Source organism: Sorex fumeus, unplaced genomic scaffold, assembly GCF_029834395.1.
Source record: "Sorex fumeus unplaced genomic scaffold, SorFum_2.1 ptg000024l, whole genome shotgun sequence".
NCBI lineage: Eukaryota > Metazoa > Chordata > Mammalia > Eulipotyphla > Soricidae > Sorex > Sorex fumeus.
Window position 1 is genome coordinate 1,026,250 of NW_026606081.1, and position 26,853 is coordinate 1,053,102.

Consider the following 26,853-nt stretch of genomic DNA (forward strand, 5'->3'; position numbering starts at 1 on the left):
ACGCACACGCACACGCACACACACGCGTACACCGCAAACCTTCCATTCTTAAACGTGAAAGTTTGCATGCCGCAGTCCAGAACTTTCCGTGCACGTGTTCTGAGATCGTGCCCAGCTCCCGGGGCTCCGCAGAGAGAGCTCGGCCTTGCGGCGGAGCTCGGGCTGAAAGAGAGGACGGAGACCCCGGGGTGGGGGGGGGTTCTTGTGGACGCCTAAAGTTGCTTCGGGTCTCCTTTCTTTCCCACGCGCCGGGCCCTCGGCTGGCAAAGGCCCGGGGCGGCGGGGGCCGGCGGTGGGCGCGGGGCGGATGCCCCCGGCGGCGAGCGGCGGGCGGGAGCGGCTCCCCGCGCGCGCGGAGGTGGGAGCGCAGACGCGCCCGGCGCGGCCCCGCGCTGCTCCCCGCATCCTCGGGATCGCCAGCGCCGCCCCGGCCCACGCGCGGCGGGGAGCCAGCGGGGAGGGAAGGTGGGACCGGAGGGGCGGCGGCGAGAGGCGGGTGGGAGCCGGGGGAGGAGGAGGCGGGCGCGGGCGGGGGCGGGGGGCGCGAAGTGGCCCGCCCGAGACGGCGGCGCGTGCGGCGGCTCCCGGGAGCGGCGAGTTGGCGGCGCGGGCAGCCGGGCGGGCTCCCAAGGTGATGCGCGGGGCGCCTTCCTTCCGCGCGCCCCTCTCCTGCCCGGGTTTGCGGGTGGGCTCGGAGGGGTCAGTCAAGCCCGCGGGGCTGGAGGACCCTCGATCGCCTCCCGCTCCTGCTCCTCCTCCTTTATTCCTCCCCGCCACCCTCCTCCCGCTCCTCCTCCTCCTCCTCCGCCTTCCTCTCGCTCCCCGGTGCTTGGCGATGCGGGGCTCGCGGCGGCGGCGGCGGGGAGGGTCCCCGGGCTCTCCGGACCCCTCTTTGCACGCTGACCTCCGTCCCCCGCCCCTGCCCCGCTCGTGTCTCCTTCCCCAGATGCTCAAGGTGTCCGCCGTGCTGTGCGTGTGCGCGGCCGCCTGGTGCAGCCAGGCTCCGGCGGCGGCCGCGGCGGTGGCAGCGGCCGGGGGGCGAGCGGACGCCGGGCGTTTTCTGGACGACAAACAATGGCTCAGCACCATCTCGCAGTACGACAAGGAGGTGGGACAGTGGAACAAATTCCGAGACGTAAGTGCTGCGCGCCCCCCCCCCCCCGGTTCCGCGGGCCCAGGGGCGCAGGTGCGGGGCGGCCGGGCGGTGGGGCTCGGCTCTGCCCAGGGACGCGGGGGGCGCTCGGCCGCTGGACAAGTTGGCACTTCTGGCTCGGCGTCCCTGGCGATGGTGCCAGGGGGAAGCAGGGCTCTCTGGCCGGCCGGAGGCGGCGGAGTTCGGTCCCCCTGCCTTCCCCCCGCAGGTCCCCCGCACCCTCGCACCCGCTCCCTCCCTCTCTTGCCCGCCTTCTCCCGGGGTTTGCAAAGTGCTGGGCTCTGTCCCCGCAACTTTTCCCTGGCGTTCCTGGCACTAGCGAACGCGGCAGATGCGCCTCGGCGGCGAGGTATCGCCACTCAAGCAGCCGGCATCGATCCCCTTACTAATGGTCCATTAAGGAATTTGAGGGCGGAGGCAGGAAGATGCATGATTCATAAATGCCCGCTCTCCAAGGATGGGCGGCTGTTTGGCTGTACCAGTCGGCCCGAAGTTGCGCTGCCCCGGGTTAGGGTTACGCAAAAGGGCCGGTCGGATGTGTGTTCGCACCGTCCACTCGAACCCAGACCGAGTATGCCAGTTCGATCTGCAGAGTCCACCCCAGAAGGAATTACTGTTGTAGTATCGGCCAGGTGAGAGGTGCGGGATGCCAGGAACCTCTGCAAGGGGAGCGATGAAAGGGTTAAATTGTAGCCCACCCACCCCCCATATGGCTGGTGGGTGTAGGTGGTGGGGCCCTTTTCTAAAAAGTGGCTGCGGACATCGGACCCCAGCATGGTGGACAGGATTCTGATGCTTGTTTGCTTTTTTGAGTCCCTGCACCAGGGAAAAAAATCTCCCGGTATCTGCTCTGGATGCAACCTCATTAGGAGCAGAGCGCTGGTCCTTGCGTGTTCAACTTCTTTGCTCCCCGGAGGGGAGGTCGCCCAGACCTTTGCTCATCTCCCCCCAACCCACCCTTTCAAACCGCAAAGGCCTGCGGGGGAGCCTGAGTGATTCAGGGACTAAGCTTCAGCCCTTACTCATGGTGACATTTGAAAGAATTTCTCAGGCTATCTGTCCAGCTCTCCGTGGAGATGAGTTAACTTCTTTCATCAACTCACTTTGTGTTGAGATTGGGGGAAATAGTAGGAAGCCTGGACTAGTTTTCCTCTGGAGTCTTTATGGCTCCCCCCCATTCCCTCCCTCCCTCCCACCACACAGACACACACACACACACACACACACACACACACACCACACTGCTGTCCTAATGTGAAGTAACTGACAAGCCAAATAGAACCTTGATTCTGGCAGAGGGATTCCTGAAGAAATGCTCATTTTAACTTTGAAATTGGAAGTGGTCTGCTGACCCTAGGCATGGGTTTATGGGATGGGAAATCATGGTGGTAGTACGTTCTGGAGGGCTTTGTCTTAAAGCGTTATGAACAAATTTGAAACACAATCTTATTGCCAGATGAAAGCGCTTTGCTCTCCAAGCAGCTCCCTTAAGCATTTATCGTTAAGATTATGCTGATCTTGGGTACGATCAAAAAGGCAAGCAAGCAAATAAAATGTGTCCAACCCTGGAGAAGTGTTTTATTTTTTAAACATGCCCGCCTTTGGAAAAATCAAAAAGCAAAACCGAACATTCTGTCAGTATTTGAGCAATTCTATTACATCATGGCTTTTCCTTCCTGAGTGGTTGTTTTTAAAGTTTCAAGGGTGAATTTTAGACTCCGGACTTGTATTTAAAATCTTGAATATCTTCATATTCTGAGTTCACTCAAATTACTTTATTGTTTCCAGTCATTCTTATGTGATCTGTCTAGAGCCGGTATACCCCGTCACAATTGCATGTTAAATTGTGTTAGGACTTAGATGCTCTTAGCAAGTACCTATTTTTGAAGTGCCTGTGACCCATGAAAATAGAGTACTTTGAAAAATTTACTTTAGTTGTTGCTGTTTTAGAAAGACAGTTAGATTTTGTAAAGATGACTTGTGAAGGGCGTGAAGACTATGACTTCTAATCTGTCCCCTCCCTTAGCAACCTGTTGCTTATTGACATCATGAAAAGTATGCTGATATCTCAACTTCTTCACTGAGAATGCATAATATAAAATCCTTATTTAGACCATTCACTCCATTGCTAATTTACCTGTTTTCTTTCCCTTTGGAGGAATGATTATCCTTTTTGCCTGTATCTTTTGGAATGTTGTTATTTTTAGAACAATTTTTGACAAATGAACAAATGGTTATAAGGCGTTGCTTGAATATCTTATGCACGGTCTGCTTTGAAATATTCTACATCAGCACTGATATATTAAAGAATGGATTTGCATACTTAGTTTACAGAAAAGCAAAGCTACAGGAAATAAGAACTTTTTGAAACAACTTAATTGGAGTTCTATGTAGAACTTTTCTCTCATACACACACACACACACACATACACACACATACACACACATGAATAAGGGTCAGAAATACAGCACAAAGGATAAAAATCTACTTTGCAGGGGACTGCCCCAGGTTCAATCCCTGGCAAAATATGTACCTATATTCCTAAGACTTGCCAGGAGTGAACCCTGAGCACAGAGTCAGGAGTAACACGAGTAACACCGTACCCACAGTAGAATTAATATTATTTAAAAGAAAAGCTTAGCAATACATCAGCAGAACAAGAACGGCAAGTTTTAATTATTGCTTTATGCTGAGGTTTTGCTATCAAGGGTAAACTCTAAGGTAAACTATGGACGTTGAGTGACTAGAGTAATCAATGTAGGGTTATTGATATGATAAGTATACCAGGCTGGTAGAAGAAGCTGAATGGGGAAGAGCTTTGGAGAGTGGATATATGGGGCAGTTCCGTATCCTCCTCTCTATCTTACTGAAAACTCAAAACTGCTCAGAAAATACGTGAGGGCTCTTTAAAGAATTGAAGAACAACATCATCCTTTGAACAATAAATACCCCATATTAGGCTTTTAAAAATCTTTTAGAGTTGCAAAATCCGTCATCAACTTCTACTTCCCTTATTCCTCCTTAATAGTTAACACTTTGAGGTGTATTGAGTGCCTTGGTAAAATCAGATTAACTTAAATTACTTTACTTTCATATTAGTTAAAGGAGGCATAAAATTTGAAAATGGAAAATGTAGGTTGAAGTGTCTCAGGGGCATTCAGATTATAAATTGATTTTTGAAAAATGTTTGAATGGTATATTAAGATCTTCCTTACATTCCTTTTTTTTCTTTTATTTCCCTTATATCTTGGTCAAGATTCTCAATTGTGAGTTAACTGAGTGGGGTGTGGGGAATATCAAGGAATAGATTCTCCATTGTACAGATTTTTTGAAGAGATATTGGCCGACTAGGAGGGAATATTGTTGGTATTTAACAGACCAGTAAACCCCACTGAGGATCTTACAGACTTTCATTGTTATTAGTAAGTAAATAGAACAATTGGTTTCTCTGCCTACCCTAAGTAAAGTGCTCTGTTGCTTTAAAAGGCATGAAAGTCTAGAAAAGAATCTTTAAAGAATGCTCTCAGTACTTTCCTGCGTTCTGGTTCTATTTCCTAAGGGTCAGGCATAGCCTAAGCAGAAACTGCTGCCTTTATGATTCCTTTTCCAAAATTCACGTCTTTTTATTGAGGTATCATTGGCAAATATAATGCATATATTTAATCCAAATGATGGGATTCTTTCAAATTTATTGAGAATTATACAATTTTTTCCTTTGTGGTAAGTTAATAATAGGCAATCTAATTTTACTATTTTTCTATAATATGATCCCCAAATTAAATTAAAGTATGACTAATAATTTGTAGAAATTTAACTACTTAGGTAAACATTCACTTTATTGAGGATTATTTTCTCAATCATAGATATCCAATTCTGATAAAAATTAATTTTTCACGTCTCCTATTGTGAAACGTTATTTTTAACTGTGGTAACCATTACCTGTATTTTAACATAATTTGAAACATAGACTCTCCTTGGGAATTCTTCACAGGAAAATCATTGCATTATCCTGAGTAATATTTTTTCCACTTTCCTTTGATCTTTTGAGGACTGTGTGCCCTACTGTTTAAAAATCCTTAGAAGTCCTTAGAAGCCTTCTTATTCATATTTGCAGATCAAAGCTGATAAAAAGACTACAACATACAGCCTGTTTTATATTAGGCTATTATTCCTGTTTTAAAAAAATCATTAGGGGATTTGTTCAGGAGAAGCAATTTGCTTAAGAAAGTCAACATGCAGATTTGGAACATTCCAGGGCTAATATGTTAGCACCATAGCAGAGGGCCAGCCCCAGCTCTATCACACCTCCTACCCCTGTCACAAAGGTTTCCTCAAGCAATGGCTGTGGTACAACCTGCAGTTCACTAGTTCTTGAGACCACCCTTTCCTAGGCACCCTGTCTGCAGTCCAGATTGGTTTCCTCAGTCAAGTCTCCCACAGGGAAGGCAGGTCTGAGGAAGCACATGAACTTGCTTCTCTCTGGAGAGGTTTGCTTGTCAGGGTTCAAACAATTTCTACTCATCACCTAGAAATTTTTTCACAACTCTACTTACCTAGGTATAGATGATAAGCTTAGAAAGTGTGCATTATCTGATAGTTAATCATAAAAGTTCTTGGCCCCTTGTGGGGCTGTACCCAACAATATAAGAAGTGAGGTCTTAGGGAGAATAGCTCTCAAGCCAACCAGGCCTGAATTTAAGACAACATATGGTTGTCCTCGGGCCAATTTCAAAGACAGACCTTCTAGGGGAAATGATGACACTTTCTGCCCTCAACTTTATGTGAACTATTAGGAATGTGAAAACTAAGCAAACTGAGAAAGAACTTACTTCTTGTGTCTATGGAATGTTATGTATGTGTAAGTGTGTGACTGTCTCTGTTGCATTTATGTATGTATGTGTGTGTGTGTGTTTGTGTATGCATTCCCTCGTCCAATAAGGAATATTTAAAGGAAAATAAGGAGTGTGTATACATATTTATTATAGGTATTTTATATGCAAAGTCGATAGTAGATACTGCCCTTAAAATGTTGACATATGCTTGGAGTTTTTTTGAGGGGAGGCTGTTTCCCAATCAGTGCTCAAGAGGCCAAGGGCACTGAAACTTCTCAGCCAACTGCACCCCAACAGTTCAGTGCAAGGGCTGGAGGACGCAGTGCTGCTGGGATCTAATTCATGTTGCCTGCATGCCAAGCATGTACCTTAATCCCGGTACTATCGCTTTGTCCCAATATGTGCTGATTTATTTATTTGCATGGGAATGGGGGTACACCCATTGTTGCTCAAGCATTATTCCTGGCTCTGAGCTCAGGGATCACTCCTGGCATTCTCAGGGGACTTTATGGGGTGTCGGGAATCAAATTTGGGTCTGCTACGTGCAAGGCAAGCACCCTATCTGCTGTCATATCATTGCATCTCAACATTTGCTCATGTATTATTACTTTTCTAGAACTTGCATTAATGCAGAGACTGATTTTAAGGAATCCTGAGGAAAATTGTCATACCAAATTAAATGTGCATGTGGCACTAGACAGTCTTTAAGTAAAAGTTGTTAGGATTGTGTTGTTTTTTATTGACCACTTCCACCATTTCCACCACCTTGGGTGCCCCATTTTGTGATTTAAATTTTATTGTTAAAGACATATGGTTTTAAGTGCTAAAGTGCTTTACTTCCATAAACTACAGTGGCACCAAGAGGAAGTTGGTGTACCCAAACTGACATCATATTTAATTATTGAGAGGTAACTGTGGATGACCAGATTATTCGTTCTTGGTACTTAGTCTGCCAGAAAGAGCCCTGTAATGTTTCTTTGACCACATAATTGCGTTGCTCTAAAGTCTTTAAAGTATTTTTTTGCATATATCCAGAAACAGCGCATTCATGTTATTTTAGTTACTGTACTCCAAATGGTTGTGTGGCTGTGTTGAAATTCAGTTGCCCATGTGTCACTCAGATAGTTCAGTTCCTGCAAAAAGCTTATCTCGAATTTCTCTACCTAATTTAAAGTAAAATTTTATATATTTTTCTTTTCAGTATTTTATGTGTATTGAGGTAAAAATTGATTGCTAGGATGTAAATGATTATGTTTTAGGGGCACACTTTGATTTTCCTACCATGTCATCCAAAAGTTTACTCCTACAGTTAGGTTTGTAAAATGGTTCTTTGGAATTGTCATTTCTTATCCAGAGGAAGGATTTTGGAGCTTCTTATACAAATGATTCTAAATGAGACTTGATGGGATTGGGGATAGAACTCTTGTCTCAGTGATTGTACACTTGCTTCTCATTTGAGACTTGGCTTTGGTCCCCAGCATCACAAACAAAGTGACAGAGATCAAGATGTTGTCACACACAAGTTTTGCTTGTTTCTCACAACCAGACCTTAGTTCCATGACTACTTCTAGTTTCAAGGGAGGCCAGGTAATATCAGATCTAGTAGGAAAATGTCAAAATACAAAAGGCAGTACTAGTTGGTATTGGAAAAAGAACACTGCTAACCACTACATCCAGTCTGACTCTTTCAGCCATCTAAATCTCTTGAATCTATTTGCAATGTCTACCCCTTTGCTCACTGTGTAGAATTATGATCATTTCTGGTATCTGGTTTCCCTGAATCTCTTTGCCCCTGATTTTCTACCATCTCTCCATCCTCTGGAGCACTTAGCACATAGCTATGATTGTGGGTGTAGGGAAGTGAGTATGACTTATGGGTCTTGTAGTGTGCTTATGTCTAAGGAAGTGTTTGCAGTCAGAATCCAAAATGAGAACTGCAAATTTGGTCACATTAGCAAGAACCCTCATCTGATGGCAAGACCTACGTTCTAACACAATTACTTATGTTCATGAGACTTTCAGGAACTTTTGTCATTTGATCATAAGTCTAGATGCTCTTACGAGAGATACATAATATGACTTGTGGGTAGGAATTTGAATTTACTTTTTGTACCCTGAGTTGAAGGACAGGCAATTTTGTATAGCCATGGTTGTACTTTCTCTGGTACAGAGATTAAAAGAAAAGTTCCATTAATTTAAAGTATCTTTCCCTGGAGTAATACTTGAAATAGTACATTGCAGGAGTCATGCAGCAATTCGTCTCAGAAGCAAAGACAACAATCTTTTAAGCATCAGTATTTCTGGGACTGTTACAAGATAGAAACTGCACCAAGTCAGATTGGCCTAGAGTTCCATAGAGATTTATGCTCTCAGTTTTGTATCATGATATCAGAAACGGCTGACAGCTAGAATGGCTAAGCTCTGTGCCTGGAACATAAGCAGAGAGTGATGAATTTCACTTCTGTTCTTTTTTTTTGTTATTGTAGTTATCGCTTAAAAACAACCCTTGAGTCCTTCCTTTTTTATATTTGCAATATATGAGTGTATTATTTTATCCCTTTTTCATGCATGATTTTATGACACGAATACAATTGATTTGCTTAATATTTACCTACACTTAGATAACTTATAAATAATAATAAAGTATATAAGATGAAATCCTTTGTAAGACCATTTTATTATTGTAGCCATATATTTATTATGAAGAATTAATTTTTCCCTAGTATTCTTTTGTTTTAATTTTTAAAAATATAAGGATAAGGTCTAAACAAAATTTTTATTCCCCTCTTCTGAAATAGCAGTGTGATGTTTCATTAGTCAAATAGTTTTCAAATTACTTGTGTTTAATAAAAAGTAGTATTCTTTAAAATTCAACTGTGGTAGGCTATTTTTTAAAAACAGTTCTTTTTTAAAGAAATTTACTTAGAAAAATGTGAAAGGAGAGAGAGATAGAAAGAAAGATACTCAGGAGAGAACACAGGTTTCTTCTATTAAACTATAGTAAAAGTATAGCACTGAAGCACAGTCCTCCCTCGTTCATCGATTTGCTCAAGCGGGCACCAGTAACGTCTCCATTGTGAGACTTGTTCTTACTGTTCTTGGCATATGGGATACATCACAGGGAGCTTGCCAGGCTATGCTGTTTGGGCGAGATACTCTCAAGTAGCTTGCTGTGTTCTCTGAGAGGGGAGGAGGTATCGAACCCAGGTCAGCTGTGTGCAAGGCAAGCGCCTTACCACTGTGCTATCACTCCAGTCTATAGAAAAAGTATGAAGTAAGATTTTTAAGTACGTTTCTATTGAAGTTGTCTATTACTTTATTATATTTTATATTTTAATATTTAATGGACTGGATTACTATGAAAATAAACTTACACATATGTGTCTCTTTTGTATACACAGTGAGATAGCAATTGACAAATAACACAAATTTCTTTCTTTCACAGTGGCATTTTTTTATGTGCTATATGAATTTAGGAATTAACTGTTAACTTTGCTAGATTTTCTAAAATAATAAATTTTCTATTTTTCTATTTTTATCTTTTGTTCTTTGAACATGTAGCATCTGTGCTAATTATCTTTAAATAAGATATTTTTATAAAAAAAAGATGAGCATAGATATATGTATCAGAAATAATGCAAAGGGAAAAAGTATCGAGAAAACTATAGGATTAAAGTAGTAAAAGTTAATAAAATTGTGTAATATACTGTTGGGTAACATTGCTTTGTCCTTCAAGAAGCTTAGGCTTTATCTGGTTACACCCACCTCAGTGCTCCTGAAGCACTTCCACTTCCATTGTGTTTATCTGTAAACAGTCTTCCCTATGCTCTCCCACCCAGTTAATCAGCTTTCCCCTTAATCAGACTTTGTTAATTTGTAAGATCAGTTTCCCAGAAATCTATGATTTTATATGTATGAGTGAAATATTGCCTTTCTCCTCTCCTTATGCCTTATGAACAATTTACTTTAAGGTAATATCCTTTTGTATAGATACAGAAAGACCGTTAACATTATGCTTTGTAATTTAGGATTTGATTGGCCTTGAATATTATTCACTCCCGGGCATCATCTTTCTCGACTTAAGCCTCAGTTGCCCATAGTTCCTAACACCCCAAAGCAGGGTCCCGACGAGGGACTGAATGGACCCAGGGCAAGCAGTGAGCTACCCTGGCAGCGAAATGGGCCAGGCCAAGGTGCCACGATTCTTAACTATAAGTTAAGAGTTTGATCATAGACAAATGCTGTCATGATCCAAAGGTAACGACAAGACTAGGATCCTGCTAAGGGTGGGAAAGACTATCTGGCCTGAGCACCGTAGTCTGAGATCGAGATGGCCCTAGGAGAACAATTCTATAAGTTTAAGATATTTCTTACTGTATCCATACAAAATGATTTATATAATATTTTATATGCTTGTCGGACAAGGAGAGGAGAGGCACGCCCATGGAATTCTGCTCTAGGGTGGGTCCTCCTGTTAAGGAAGGATCTGTCCTAGGAGCGGTCTTCCCTGAGGCTAAGATTTCTACCCCTGTTGATCTCCACCCCTATTGATTGTGACCACACCTATGTCATTGTCTTCCCGAATTGCTCTTGGAGGGGGATATAGGGACAGTAGATTGGGCAAAAGGGGGAGATAGAGAGACGGAGGGGAAGAGGAAGGAATCAGAATAAACTATGACTAATACCTACCAGCCTGGGCCTCGTTCCTTCCTCCGCCTGACCATCGCCATCGACCTCTCCGGGGTGGTAGAAGGGTGAGACTACTGAACGCGGGTGGCGGGAGAGATAGAGCCACCGCCGCTGTGTGGGTGCCGTGCCCCCCAAGTTGTGTGAGCTTACACAATATACTACACTCAATATAATTAGATTATTTTAGTTAGTAAGTGTTGATATAATCAAATAACTTATTAAAATTTCATCGTGATTGGTGGGGGGTTGGAGCCACATCAACTGTGTTCAGGGATCACTCCATGGTCTGTGCTCAGGGATTTCTCATTGGGATGCTGCCAAGGACCATGACTGCAGGTATTGAACCTGGGTAATTGCCCTCATGTATACATATATCTCATGTATACTCTCTCTTCCAGTGACTTGTAGGATAAAATAACTGGATATGATATATATTTTGTATTTTATATGAATGTTTATTCATAAAATTGACTTTATTATGAGGCTAGAGGCAATAGTGATGGTGAAAATGTACTCATCTAAAACAATGAATAAGATAGATATTAAAAATTGATGGTGTTGGTAACTGAACCCAGGAACTGGCTCATGCTTCAGTGTTATTTCCAGGCCCTTGATTGCAGTTTGGACCTTGCATAACTATAAATGCAATTTTCAGGTATATGTTAAGTTATGGGCACTTCAAGTATATTATCTCATTTAGCATGATTTTTGGGCGTTTGCCTTACACAAAGCCAACATGGCTGACCCAAGTTCGATTCCTTCGCCCCTCTCAGGGAGCCCGGCAAGCTACCGAGAGTATCTTGCCCGCATGGCAAAGCCTGGCAAGCTCCCCGAGACGTATTCGATATGCCAAACACAGTAACAAGTCTCACAATGTTACTGCACCCGCTCGAGCAAATCGATGAACAATGGGAGGACCGTGACCGTGACCGTAATGTATTTTTATTTAGGAAATTGGGGAGAGGAGAGAGATGGAGAGAGGGGAAGAAGCAGAGGGGAGGAGTGAGGTAGAAGAGGATAGCAGAGAAAAGAGAGGGAGAGGGAAAAATAAATCCCCATAAGTAAAAGGAATTTTCCACCACAGGTTGGGTGCAGGTGATTCCCAAGTGGAGAGTCCTGGGTTGTCTGATTTTTACTTTTTGTTCTGAGGTATGTTCCATTTTATCTACGTTTTGTAGTTCAGTCCTGTTAGGTATTCCACATTGCTATGTGGCCAATTTCAGTAGTCAACTTCTATCTCTTCCCAGTAAACAAGCACTTACATTCCTTTCCCTTGGGTCCCCCACAATCCCCAATCCGCCTTTTCTTCCCCCACCTCCTCCCCACCCCTCTTTTTGCTTCTCTATGAATTTACCTACTGTGTCTCACAGAAGTGAGATCAGACAACATGTGTCTCTTTGTGAGGAGCTTATTTGCACCTCATATATTGCCCTTAAAGTTCATTCACGTGTTACGCATGAACAATAGTATCACCTTTTTTAAAGTCTCAGTAATATTCTATTATGTGTATATACCACGTTTGTTTATCTGTGCAACTATTGATAATAAGTTAAGGTTTTTCCCACCTCTGGATTTTTGTTTAAAAAAGAGCTGCTATATACATAAACATACAGGTGTCTGCTTGAGGTCTTGCTTTTGATTTTCATTGTTGTTTTTTGGGCCACCCCTGGTGGGCTTATCTTGACTCGGTGCTTAGGGATGACTCCAGGTTCAGCTCAGGGGACCCGAAGGGGTTATGGGGATTCAACCAGCTAGGCTGCATGCACAGCAAATCCCCTGTTCACTGTGCTATTAGTCGACCCACTTGCTTTCAGATTTTATAAATTTTGCCCATCAATTGGGTTGGTGAATAGTATGCTTTTCATAAAGACTGGGCCATTTCATTTTACCAATGATAGTATACAAGAGTTCCATGTTCTCTGTACCTTGACTAACACATGTTATTTCATTTTTTTGTAGTATCCATCTTAATGACAGCAGAGTTATTTTTTATCTTATGGTTTTGATCTGTAATTCCTATTGATTAAAGATGTTATACCATTTTATTGATAAGATGTCTATTCAAGTTCTCTTTACATTTTAATGGTGTTTTAAAAAGAACAATATCTCACAAGTTAAAATGCAGACAATAAAAAGTAGATAATATCTACTTTTATAAGACAAAACTCAGTTTCAGCAGGCTTAATTAACCAGCTCAAGATTAGAGAAATTTGAATCTATTCTTTTTAGCTTTACAGATGTTTGTTTTCTTAAGAGTTGACCATTTTAAGTGAGTCATTACAAGCCACTTAGATTGTTTTATCTGTCCTTTAAAATGCTATGCTTGGTTCTTTTAAATGCTCACATTTAATATCTTTCCTCTCTGTCAGACAAATAAAAATACATATGCAAGTACATCTACATCTCACGAAATTGTTAGACTCTTGGTATGTAACTGCTACTTCCTACAATTATGGACATATTTTTAAAGTAGATTAAAATATTTCTTTACAACAAAAGACTGGGCACAAATTTATTTTAGACAGTCAACTCTTAAGCATTTAAAATAGATATAATCAGGATTGAATGAGTTCTCATCCTGCCCATCTCTATCTGTAGTATATCAATTATTTTTCTATATTCCTAATTATAGAAATTCATGTAATATCATTGACTTTTGAAACAAATGAAACCACATATATAAGACAGTAGCTGAAAGAGATCCTCAAATTCTTCAATTTTTTCACCCTTATTTAAACATTGATGAAAGAGAAACAATTCCTGTGTACTTCCAATAAAATGATGTTTTTGAGACCATGCTTTCTAATTGCCTGTCATTTTACTGAAAGTTGAAGTTAAGAATTTATATGAGGATTAACTTTGTATCTGTTTTCTAAAATTAATTTTGTTACACACATATATGTATCTACAAGTGATATCTGTTCTTGAATAACATAGACCTTAAATATAACTTATTCATTGATGAAAAAGAAACAATTCTTGTGTACTTCCAATAAAATGATATTTTTGAGACAATGCTTTCTAATTGAACATGAACTTACCTTTTTACGTCGAAAGAACAAAATTGATTAGCTACCAGAATACACAAAATATGGAATAAATAAAATAAAACTGTTTCTATTCTATTTTGTTCTTTTTCTGCTTCTGAACTTGCTTGATACTATATTTTATACAAATATGCAAGTAATTCTATAATGTTAAATGATCTCGGCACCTTTTTTAAGCACTGTGAGCAGGCCAGCTGTTTCTATCAGTTTCTATAAGTACAAAGAAAGTTCATTTTTAACAGAAGTGAAAGAGAAGGACCAAAGATAAAAAATTTCATTGTGTCTTCAAATATATAAAACATCACAGAGCATTCTCTTGCCAAATATGGTAAAAGGCTTACTAGATAGAACTCACTAGTAATTTGATAGTCCCTGAGACACAACTCACTTTTGCTTTTCTATCACCAAGCTGCTTTGTGACTTTCAAAATATTTACATTAGGTCCTTTAGGCAGGATACTCTGAAATATGAGCTTGCTAATTGCCTTGGCACATGGTATTAGCATCTGCTGAAGAACCAGTTTTAGAATATCAGGAGAATATTTATAGGCACTTCATGGCATACAATATAGTATGAAATTATGGCAACCTCCTGGTTTTCCTCTAAGTCTGTTCAAGGTGCCCTTGGTAACATCTGATATTTCCCCCAAAAGTCCCTGAGGCTGTAAGATTCATCTAAAGTGAACATTCCCAGAGGCAAACTTTTCTAGAACATTGCATCAACAAGCATTACCCTAGAATTATCTGAGTTTCTTTGATGTGAAATACAATTTCTTGGACTTCAGATGTTTTATACTTCATAACTTTAAAGAGTGGTTTTACTTACTGAAACCATGAATTAAAGTCACATTCCATACTGATAACCAAGGAAGTACAAATTGGAAGTTGTAAAATTTCAAATCTGCCTTAAGAAAATTGCTAATTTTAAGAGATCAACATAATTATCACCACTTTATCTCCAGAATTTCTTGCTGATTAAATACAAAAAGTGTGTTGATCTTGTCACTTATAATAATTTGCTTCAGAGTAGAAAATTTTTTGTAATTTTCTATTTCACTTATTTTTGTATGCAGAATTAAAAAAAATAGAAACATGAAAGTTATCAGTGGGAAATGGCATTTAATGCCAATGCAAATGAATAATAACGTCTGGTGATGGAAGCCCATATTGAGATGGCAAAAAATAATTTTGATTACAGGCCATGCATCACGGTCTTCTTATAATTGAGAACCACAAGCACTTTCTATACCTGGCAAGGTAATTTCAGAACTATCTTTTTTTGGTTCTGATCAGCTAAAAGCTACTTGATCTTTGCTGCCAAAAGACTGACTCCATTGTTGGAATGAGCAGCTCTTTGTTGACTCGTGCGATTGGCTTTGACAGAGAAATTTGGGAGAGTACTGGAGCATGCTTGTTATCGGTCTCAAAGGTGACTAAAGTACTTCTGTGGTTGATTTCATGGGTGGCTTTTGCCCTTGGAACCAAGATCAGAAAAAAAGTAAACCACAAAACACCAAGGCTGAATCCTTGTCTGTAGGGAGCTAGGACAGTTATTTTGCAGTTCACCTGCAATCATTTTTGAATTGGGAGCAGTTTGCTGACTTCTGGTGAGTCCCTGAAGAACTCTCAGGTTTCCTTGCTTGATGCCTGTCATCCTCAACTCCCCAAAAATATTCTTTGTGAGTCATAATCCCTGTAAATAGTAGGTGATTTTAAGTTAAAGGCAGTCTTAGGTAAGTGAAAACATGCTTGATTTTAATTATTTGACTTTCATGCATAATTTGATGTTTACTCTTGCTGTTGGGACTCAGCTGTAATGTTTGTGTTTGCAGTGTTTGAGGAATACCAACTGTTCTTTATTGAGATTTGTGACTTAAAAAAATAGGATTGTAAATTTAAATAGCTTGCTTTAGGAAGGTAGGTGGTATGATTAAATAATACAGGATGGTGTACTTAAAATTTAAAAATTATAAAGAATTTTGTTTTATAATCTTGCTAACTCTTTCCCCCTCCCATTCCCTCTGTGATGAACAAGGGTTTCTAATGCCTCATTGCAGTGCCCTGTAGATACCACAATTTAGTTGATTTTTATCAGGGCATATCAATACTAGTATCTTATGTAACTAATATTTGAAAAAAATCTAGAATTATATTTTTTCTGCCTGCTCGAGAAGATCGATGAACAATGGGAGGACAGTGACAGTGATTAGTTATATGTGGTATGGTATGGTGTGATAGCACAGTGGGTAGGGTGTTTGCCTTGCACACTGACAACCCGGGTTCAATTCCTCTGTCCCTCTCAGAGAGCCTGGCAAGCTCCCCGTGGCATATTCGATATGCCAAAAACAGTAACAACAATTCTCACAATTTGTTGTGAGACATTACTAGTACCCATTCCAGCAAATCGATGAACAACGGGAGGACAATGCTACAGTACAGTGCTATTAGTTGTATGTACATTTCCAATGTTCACTGTTAAAAATTATTGACTAGGGGTCTGGAGAAAGTACAGCAGGCAGACACTTGCCTTGTGTGTGGCTACCCAAGTTTGATACCCAGCATTCCACGTGGTCGCCTGAGTCCTGTTAGGAGTGATCCCTGAGCACAGAGCCAAGAAAAAGACCTGAGCATCACCAAGTGTGGCCCCAAAACAAGAACAAAAAATATTGACTACATCACTGTCACTGTCACTGTCCTCCCGTTGTTCATCGATTTGCTCGAGCGGGCCCAGTAACGTCTCCATCATGAGACTTGTTGTTACTGTGTTTGGCATATCGAGTACATCACGGGGAGCTTGCCAGGCTTTGCCATGCGGGCGAGATACTCTTGGTAGCTTGCCGGGCTCTCCGAGAGGGGCGGAGGAATTGAACTCGGGTCGGACATGTTGGCTGCGTGTAAGGCAAACACCCTACCCCCTGTGCTATTGCTCCAGCCCATTGATTACATAGTATAGGGGAATTAGCTGATGCATAAGCAATATAGAATTATGGAATTATATGTGTTATACCCAGTTTTTATAGCATTTTAACATAATTTTCACTGAAATAATTATAAATAAAATTGACCAATTCACATTAAAGTATTTAAGCACGCTATTTTTCTTTTCAAATAACTTCATTAATAAAATTAACATAAAAGAACCTCAAGAATGCTTCTTACATTGCATAGTGAATATATATTTTTAGAGGTAGGGAGGTGGCCTCAAGGAGCTGGCACATCTATCTGGCATGCAGAGCCCCTGAGTTTGATTTCTGGCACTGAATGTTCCCCTGAGTCTCTATGGGGTAGCCAGGGTGGCCCCTGGAATTGCTGGACCTGGGCATCAGTGCACTACTGATCAGAGCATTAAGGTTGGGCAGCAGAGCAAACTAGGAATGATTTCTGGCCTCCCTAAACACTGCTTGGGATGTCCTCCCTCCAATGATTTGTTTTAGTTTTTAAATAAAGCCTTACTAATAAGGACATTAATTTTGTTTTATTTTGTTTTTGGCCCACATCTGGTGGTGCTTTGGCCTTTCTCTTGGCTCTGCACTCAGGGATCATTCCAGTTGGCCTTAGGAGCTTATGGGATATGGGGACCAAATCCAGATCAGCTATGCATAAGGCAAGAAACTTACCCACTGTACTATTGCTCCAACCCCTGAAATAAGGTAATTTCTAAGTGTGTGTTTAGTTTGATAGCAGGAGTTTATTAATATGGTCTGATCATTGCTATGTTTATCTTAGGGTGCCTCAATAATAATGTTGTTTATTTAGTTTATTTATGAATGTTTCCTTCTGGAACATAAAGAAATATGCTTTCAGTTATTACAGTGACTTCTTTAAAAAGCTAATTCTTGTGGTCAAAAGTCCCCCTTTTTTTCAGGAGTAAAACGCACAACATGAATATTGCTCTGACCACTTTTCCCAGAAAACATTCAAACAACTGCAGAATTGTATGCAATAATCAGAGAATTTATGATTTTCTCCTCTGACTATAGCGAGAGTGTGGGTGAATTATACAATACAAGAATTCCCTAAATTTGCCTCATGATAATCTTACACTTTTGCAAAAGTTTTAAAAATGTGTTTGTGATCATAGGAACTTTATTATCTTCTTTATTGTTTACAGTCAAATCTTGCAGGTCCTTTCAAGGGTTTCTTGCAAGAACTTTCAAATTCATAACTCCACTCTTTGGCTTCTATCTTTATTATCCCTATTTAGGTTAGCCTTATTGAGTCTGATTCATCTGTTCGGCTGTTTCCGCGCTTCCAGACTCCAGTACTTTATTCTGAAATTAATGTCTCTCCAAGTTATAGCTCTAATATAGTTGCTCTGTTTAAAATTTTCTGTTCATCCTGTCTTAGTGGGTAGCACTGCATGCTACTACAAGTATAATTTGCCCTTCCTAAATTTCTGATTTGAATTGACCTCCATGAGAAAAACTGTTGCATCTTCATCTGCTGTTCCTGTGTACATATAGACCTCTCAAATTCTTAAGCCTGTTGCAGTTATGTAAACTGTTTGGGAAACATGGGAAATACTTGGAGGCAATTATTCATCAGAAGTCTGAAATGAGACTAAAAAGAATTCACGTAGGCAAACTTTGGAAGTTCTCAGGGGTAAAGAAAATGGTTACGTTAAAGGTTGATCTAAGTTTAACTTGCAGATAACAAAAAGATCCCCTGATTCTCCAATTTCTTCTCGTCCAGCAAATTCTGAGTTTACAGTCACTCAGGCTTGGGAGAGAATGAACTGGTGTTACTAGCACATGCTTACTGTTGACAGAACCATATTTCTTGAGACTTCAGGGCTGATGGTCAGATCTTGGTTGGTAGCAAAAACATCAAAGTGATAGCACAGTTCCTTCATGAGGAAGCGAGGGTCTTCCTGCTGACAGATAAACCAGGAGCTTTCCATTCAAATGACAGCACCAAATTAAATCCAAGTTTTCCATAAGCATATCCCAAAACCTTCCCTACGTGCCTCCAGATCATATTTGCTTTCTCAGCCTTAATATCAAACTGAGTTTGCTTTTGTCTTCCTCCTACACCTCTGCTTTGTCTATTTGTGCTTTTCTCACAATGAGCTGTTGATGTGAAACGGAAATTCTTGTTAATGAATCCCTTTCCTAATATTTGCCAGTTTTTCTGGATCTGTATTATATCCTCTTCTTCTGAATTCCTTATAGGATTTCTGCAAATGCCATCACTATTTCTTTCCTGAGCTTCTGAAGCAGTGTTTGAGAGGCTGTGTTAGCAGTGAAAAGAGGCATTCCCTAAGAGAATGGAGCCTTGTAGTCTAGGAACTTAGAAGTGACAATCAAAATACTTGGATGAGTCGATGAAGATGTAGTCAGTACACATCGGGTCAATTATCAGAGTTAAGATAGAAATCACAACCCAAAATATCACTATTAATTGATTATGTATAATTTGCCCTTCCTAAATTTCTGATTTGAATTGACCTCCATGAGAAAAACTGTTGCATCTTCATCTGCTGTTCCTGTGTACATATAGACCTCTCAAATTCTTAAGCCTGTTGCAGTTATGTAAACTGTTTGGGAAACATGGGAAATACTTGGAGGCAATTATTTATCAGAAGTCTGAAATGAGACTAAAAAGAATTCACGTAGGCAAACTTTGGAAGTTCTCAGGGGTAAAGAAAATGGTTACGTTAAAGGTTGATCTAAGTTTAACTTGCAGATAACAAAAAGATCCCCTGATTCTCCAATTTCTTCTCGTCCAGCAAATTCTGAGTTTTATATTTGGGGCATTAGGTATTGAATCACACATGCTACTCAGGGGCAATCCTGACTCTGTGTTTGGGGGTTCATGTGGTACTGAGGATCAAACTTGCACCTCCCACAAGAGACAAGCACTCCAGCCTGCTGAGCTGTCCTCAGTTTACTGTGCTCCCTACAGGTTTTATTGAGCATATCCTGTATGGAACCACATTTATTGCAGTCTCCAGAGAGTCTTTCTTACTTTTCTGACTTATATATTTATGTTCTGTTTGATTTACAAGAACGTTGCTTTTTTTTGTCACCAAGTTTGAATGCATTTTTTTTTAAGAAGCAAGGAATATTAAGGGTTCATCGTGTCAAATGTGAAACGTTTTTGCTCATCTAAGCAGCCAACTTCGGATCTGTAATTACATAAAAATGTCAACAGTAGGCTGCTGGATTTTTGCCATAAGTCATCAGAGATATTAGTTGCTTCAAGGCAAGCTCCCAAAGCCAGGGAAAGGATTTTTCTTGTCTTCTTCAGTCTGAACTCAAACTTTCTAGAAATAAGAGCAAAAGAAAAATTGACTAACTGTGGAGACACTAAAGGTTGGCTCATATGTTGTATATAACATTATAGAAAAGTTAAATTTATAGATACTTTTTTTACTTATTTTTTTCACAGAAAACCATTTGTTAAAAGGTAACTGCTTAATCTGATTTTCTAATAAAATTATATTTTTGAGGATAATAATTTGGAAATCTCCAGAGGAAAGTTATAAAATCTCTGATATATTATGCATTTCAGTTTTATGGGATTTGGAAACATATAGTTTTGTATTATGTTGAATGAAATTAACATTTCTCACATAAACTTTATTATTTTTTTAATTTGTGGTCTCTTGTGTTCATCTTTGCATAATATTATATATCTCAAAAGATGAAAGATAGTAGGTATATAATCTATGCTTTAGATTAAATTTAAGAAAAACAATGACAATTACTTTTTATTACTATTTTATTTTTTTGTTTCAAATATGATGCAGCATATGGCAACAGTTATAATGCACCCCCCAAATCTAAGTACTATCAGTTGAGTGGTTTTATTCTAGTTTGCTTCTTATTTTCCCAAAACAGTTTCTACATTAACATCTTGGAAAACATTCTCAACCACTCTAATCTACACCCGTACATCCAAAACCAGAAATAAAATCTTTGAGAATTTAAGAGAATATCGAATAATATATTCCAATTACTGGAATATTACAATTGCATTTTACAATATACTAGTAAGGGATCAAGATATTTTGATGATGATTGTAACAAAGTCCACAGCATTTGAATCATAGTCTAATTGAATGCAATGAATAGAAAATTCCATGCCATGAAAGCCACCTTGAAGTTTAGATACTTATTTTTGAGATGACTTCTTATTAACATTATAATGTCCTATTACATATTTAGGACTCCTTTAAAACTTTTTGAAAATTTAATTATTTAATTTTTCTGTGCTTTTTTGTTGGAGGCATCCCCAGAGGTGTTCAGGGATCACTCCTGGCAGAGCTCGCGAGACCATATGAAATTGAACCCAGGTCAGCAGTCTACCATGCATGCAACCTGCCAGCTATACTATCTTTACACCTTTCCAGTTCTTAATTTCTTATCATTTCAGCATCTGAGCCTTATATTGCAAGATTTTTGAATTAAGTTATATGAAAACCATGATATTTTGATTCATTGTTTTACTGGTTGCTCTTAAGGGAAATAGTTCTATTTTCTTCATTATATTTAAATGAAATATCTCTCATAATGATGTTTGTGTTTCAAACTAGAGCTTCAGTTTCTTGCTAACTACTATAGCATAGTTATTAGTAAAAAGACAAAATAAAAACATTACAAAATAACTCTTGCTATGAGTAAGTTTTCTAAATTTTTTTGAAAAGTTCTATTATAATATCTTAGAATATTGTATTTCTTTAATCATTATCGCTAATGCAGCTTAATGACATGAAAATAAAAACATACTTAAGATAATTATTCAAAAACCAGAAACAATTAAAATTATAATTTAGAATGAAATATTGTTTATTTATAATGACAGTATTGACAATATTTACATATTTCAAATGTTAATTACCAAGATTTGTTACATAAATATGTTAAAATATAATCCATAGTAGAATCAAAGTAAAAAGATATGTAATTGAAATGTTTTAAAAATCTGTACGCATAAAAGAAGATAGACTCAAGCAACAGTTTATAAATATAATTGGCATAATGCTAAAATAATAGAAACATGTGCAATTTAATTAGTTACAATTTTTTTCTTTTTTGGGGGGTCACACCTGATAATACTCAGGGGTTACTCCTGGCTCTGCTTGGAGGACCATATGGGATGCTGGAATTGAACCCGGGTCGGCTGTGTGCAAGGCAAATGACCTACCCGCTGTGCTGTCGCTTCAGCGCCAATAATTTTTTTTCTAATTGAAAATATTGAATGACTTATTCTTGTGTGCCCTTAAACTTAGTGACATAGTAATGATGTATAAGGTAGTTTTTGATTATTATTAGTGTTATATTCTTGGGTGGCACATTCTTTTTTTTTTCTTTTTACTTTTTGGGTCACACCCGGCAATACACAGAGCTTAGTTCTGGCTTTGCACTCAGGAATTACTCCTGGCATTGCTCAGGGTACCATATGGGATGCTGGGAATTGAACCCAGGTCGGCTGTGTGCAAGGCAAATGCCCTACCCGTTTTGAACCAATCTAATTAAAAATAGCAGTTGATTCACCTATTATTATTCTAACCATTAATTTTAAGAATGTGTTCATGTCTACTAGTGATTCTGCTTTGTGTTTTCTGCATTGCTTTCTGATTTCATGTGACACAGAATGACATCTGCCTATGCGAATACAGGGAGACATTACACATGGAAAAAGTTCACTAATGCCAAGTCTAAAAATTACAAAATGAATCATTTTCGAATATTAGTGACTGACTTAATTCCAAATAGCTATAGGGAATGGATAGTTCTCCAGCAGAGGCTGAGACTGTCAGGAGCCACTTTGCCATTTACTCTGTCACCACCAAACCTAGACTGGTACTGTTAGTTCTCTCTGCAGATTCAAGCCCATGCTGCTGAGCGCATAAGTCTGACTGGAAAGGAACATCTACAAAGTACTTGGATGTAGGTTGTACTCCAGGCTCTTCATTACTGTCAGTTGTGATGACCAAAAAGATATCCAGACATACTGTGTCTTATTTATTTGTAGTTTTCATTTCTTGGAAAAATACAGAAGAATTGCGGCAATTTTCTAAAATAACTTGACCTTGTTACAATATCTATAGGACTTAAGATTCTAGTGAGTTTTTAAAATCAGCTTGAAAATGGTGTGACATCATTTTAAAAAACGAGGTTTCTGTTCTCTGCCTTGATTTGGCTAAAGAAATGTGATCCCCAATTTTTTCAGTCTCTGTCTTTTGGCAAATGGCTTATCAGTACAGCTATAATGTTTGCTCTTTTTGAAGAAGCAGAAATAGAAGAAAGTTAAAAGAAGCTGTCAAAAGTTTCTTGGATTCAAATCTTTGTCTAAAACTAAAGGGTATAAAAGTAGATATTTTTACTTAATTGTTTGTGGGTATTTGGGCAATATTCAGTGGTGCCTGGAGGTACTCCCAGGTATGTGTTCAATAGTGTCTCCTAGACGGATACGATTGGCAGTGCTGTGCCTGGTACTGACCTGATGCAGCCATCTGTAAGGGAAGAATATTGTCCCTTGTTCTATCTCTCTGGCTCATTTGATGGATGTGCACATGCAGGCACAGACCATCTGCTTATTCATCAAACCTTCCAGGTGATGTCAACTCCCAGAAGACTCTCTGTGGTCTTTTTGGAGATGAAAGCATATAACCCTCCATTTAAGCTGAGTTTTGACTGCCTCCACACCAACTTCAGGATCTCAGCAGGCCCAACTCCTCATCTAATTCACCACAGTAACATGAAAACTACTCCTCACACTACTCACACAAACTCCTGTCACTGGGTGAAGACAGGAGGGAAGGGAAAGAACACATTGCCATCTGATCCCTCAGACTCTCATGCAGTTAACAATAAAGATTCACTCTTAGCATATCAGGAACAGGGGAAACAAAATGGAGAAGACACATACAAGTCCAGCAAGCTCAGTGAGTGAGAAAATAACTCAAAGGCTCTACCAGGACCAACTAGCTCTGTAAACTCTCAGAGAATGATTTTTGTGACATCGTGTTGGGGATGTTTAATGAACTTAAAGAAATGATAGCACAGGAAGTCAACAAAGTATTAAGATGTATAAAAGTAGAAATGAGAAAAGTACAATTCAGAAGTGTCAGAAATGAAGAGTATGGTAGGTGATGTTAAAAACTCAACAGAACAAAAACACATTAAAAAATTTTAAAAAAATGGAGCATCTGAACAGAGTAATAGCAACTGAGGAAAATCTAAATGAATGCCAAGATGAGATTCAAGAAACCTTTAAAAAATATGAAAGATTAAAAAAAAAGTTTGAAAAGAAATGAATAACACACTAGAGAATTATGCGATAAATTCAAGAGAAACAGTATAAGAATCATTGGAATCCCTAGAAAATAGGAAGGCAGATTCCATGAAGAACCACTAAAAAATTATAGGCAAGAATTTCCCAGAATTGACGAATGCAGACACTGAGAATCAAATGACTCAAAGGGCCCTAGAAAAAAATAGGCCTAAATAGAAAAACTAGACACATTATTCTCAGAATGAAAAAAAAAAAAAAGCTAGAGCTAGAATATTAAAAGCAGCAAGATCCATAAAGGAACTTGCATGTGAAGGAAAGCCCTTGAGATTCACAGCAGATCTACCAAATGAAGCTCTATGAGCCTGAAGAGACTGGAAAGAAATAGTAAAATGAGTGCAGGGGGTGAGAGAAAGCACGGGTTGAGGAAAGGAACTCTTCACCAAGAATGCTCTATGCAATTAGATTATCATTCCTATATCCTCCACCCAGATCTTCCATCTTCCAATAGGCAGGGGTCACACCCACTATCTGACCCCCAGCGCTGTGTAATCCCATCAACGGCCAAGACCCAAAGACTATAAAACCTAGCTCTGGGAAGCACAAGGCCGCTTAGAATAGAATTCAAATAGAAATTCAAATAGAATTCAAATAGAATTCAACAACGCATCACAAAGATCATACACCATGACTAAGTGGGATTCATCCTGGGGAGGCAAGGATAGTTTAACATAAATCAATCAACAGAATCCATCATATCAACAAAAGAAAAGATGAAAATCATATGATCATATCAATAGATGCAGAGAAAGCATTTGACAAGATCAAGCACTCGTTTATGATGAAAACCCTCGCTAAAATGGGGATAGAGATATCACTTCGACTATACCTTTTTGCCTCTCTGGGATATATTCCCAGGAGTGCTATTGCTGGGTCAAATGGGAGATCAAATTCTAATTTTTTGAGAATCGTCCATACTGTTTTCCAAAAGGGTTGAACCAGCCGGCATTCCCACCAACAGTGAAGGAGGGTCCCTTTCTCGCCACATACGTGCCAGCACTGGTTGCTTTTGTTCTTGTGGATGTGGGCCAGTCTCTGTGGTGTGAAAAGGGATAGTTGAAGTGACATCTGCACTTGTTTGTTCATTGCAGCACTCTTTACAATAGCCAGAATCTGGAAAAAACCTGAGTGCCCGAGAACAGATGACTGGTTAAAGAAACTTTGGTACATTTACACAATGGAGTACTATGTAGCTGTTAGAAAAGATGAAGTTATGAAATTTACATACAAGTGGTACTACATGGAAAGTATCATGTTAAGCGAAATGAGTCAGAAAGAGCGGGATAGACACAGAAAGATTGCATTCATCTGGGGACCATAAAGCAACAAAATGGGAGACTAACACCCAGGAATGGCTGAGATTAGTACCAGGAATTTTACTCCATGACTTGGAGGCCAGCCACACGTGCTAAGGGGAAAAGGAAGCTCAGATAGAGAAGAGAGCACCAAATAAAGGGTGTTGTGAGGATCCACCCAGGGTGGGAGAAGCATGCTGAAAGTATTCTGTAGACCAAACATGATTGCCACTCAATGCCTCTCTTGCAAAACACAGTACCCAGAAAAAGAGAGAGAGAACAAGGGGGAATGCCCTGCCACAGAGGCAGGGTGGGTTGGGGGGTGATGGGGGATGGGAGGGATGCTGGGTCGCATGGTGGTGGAGGATGGGCACTGGTGTGGGGATGGGTACTTGATCATTGTATAACTGAAACCCTAGCACGAAAATTTATAAGTCTATAACTGTACCTCATGGTGTTTCACTAATAAAAAAAAAATTTTAAAAATAATAAATAAAAAAATAAATTAAAAAATCGGGATAGAGGGGACTTTCTTCAATATAGTTAAAGCCATCTATAACAAGCCTACAGCAAGCATTATCCTCAATGGGGAAAAACTGAGAGCCTTCCCTCTAAGTTCAGGGAAGAGACAAGCATGGCCACTCTCTCCACTGCTGTTTAATACAGTATTGGAAGTATTTGCAATAATGGTCAGGCAAGAAAAAGATACTAAGGGCATTTAGGTAGGAAAGAAAGAAATCAAGCTCTCACTATTCACAGGTGATATAATATTAAGAGAACCCTAAAACTTCTACCAAAAAACTCCTAGAAACAAGAGACTTGTATACTAATGTTGCAGGTTATAAAATCAATATCCAAAAGTTCATGGCTTTCCTATATGAAAATAGTGAGAGAGAAGAAAGTGACATAAAAAAAATCCTGTTCACAATTGTGTCCCAGAAAATCAAGTACCTAGGAATCAGTTTAACTAAAGAAGTAAAAGAACTGTACAAAGAAAACTACAAAATGCTACTTCAGGAAATAAAGAGGACAGGAGAAAATGGAAAGATAACCCCTGCTCATGGATTGGGAGAATTAATGTTGTCAAAATGGCAATACTCCCCAAACCATTGTACAAATCCAATGTGATCCCTGTAACAATACTCATGACATTCTTCAAAGAATTGGAGCAAACACCCCTAAATTCATATGGAACAGTAAGCCCCCACAAATAGCTAAAACAATTCTTGGGAAAAAGAAAATGGGAAGAATCAACCTCCCTAACTTCAAACTCTACTACAAAGCAGTAATATTTAAAACAGCATGGTGCTGGAACAAAGGCAGAGCTACAGACTAATGGAACAGGGTTGAAATATACTGAAATCTCCCCCCAAACATATGATCATCTAATCTTTGATAAGGGAGCAAGAAATGTGAAGTGCAGCAAGGGAAGCCTCTTTAACAAATTGGCTGGCAAAACTGGACAGCTAGTTGCAAAAAAGTGGGCTCAGATCTCTACCTAACACCATATACATAAGTAAGATCAAAATAGATGAAAG

At 39.6% G+C, this 26,853-nt stretch overlaps 1 protein-coding gene across 1 annotated transcript in view; it reads left to right on the forward strand.

Moving 5' to 3' along the window:
• The first annotated feature begins 619 nt into the window (after positions 1-619).
• SPOCK3 (SPARC (osteonectin), cwcv and kazal like domains proteoglycan 3) overlaps positions 620-26,853 on the forward strand; it is a 405,672-nt gene continuing 379,438 nt past the window's right edge. Inside the window, exons 1-2 of the mRNA XM_056114055.1 lie at positions 620-631; positions 947-1,135. Coding sequence (XP_055970030.1) covers positions 947-1,135 — 189 coding nt within the window. The 5' untranslated portion in view covers positions 620-631. The remainder of the gene's footprint in view (positions 632-946; positions 1,136-26,853) is intronic.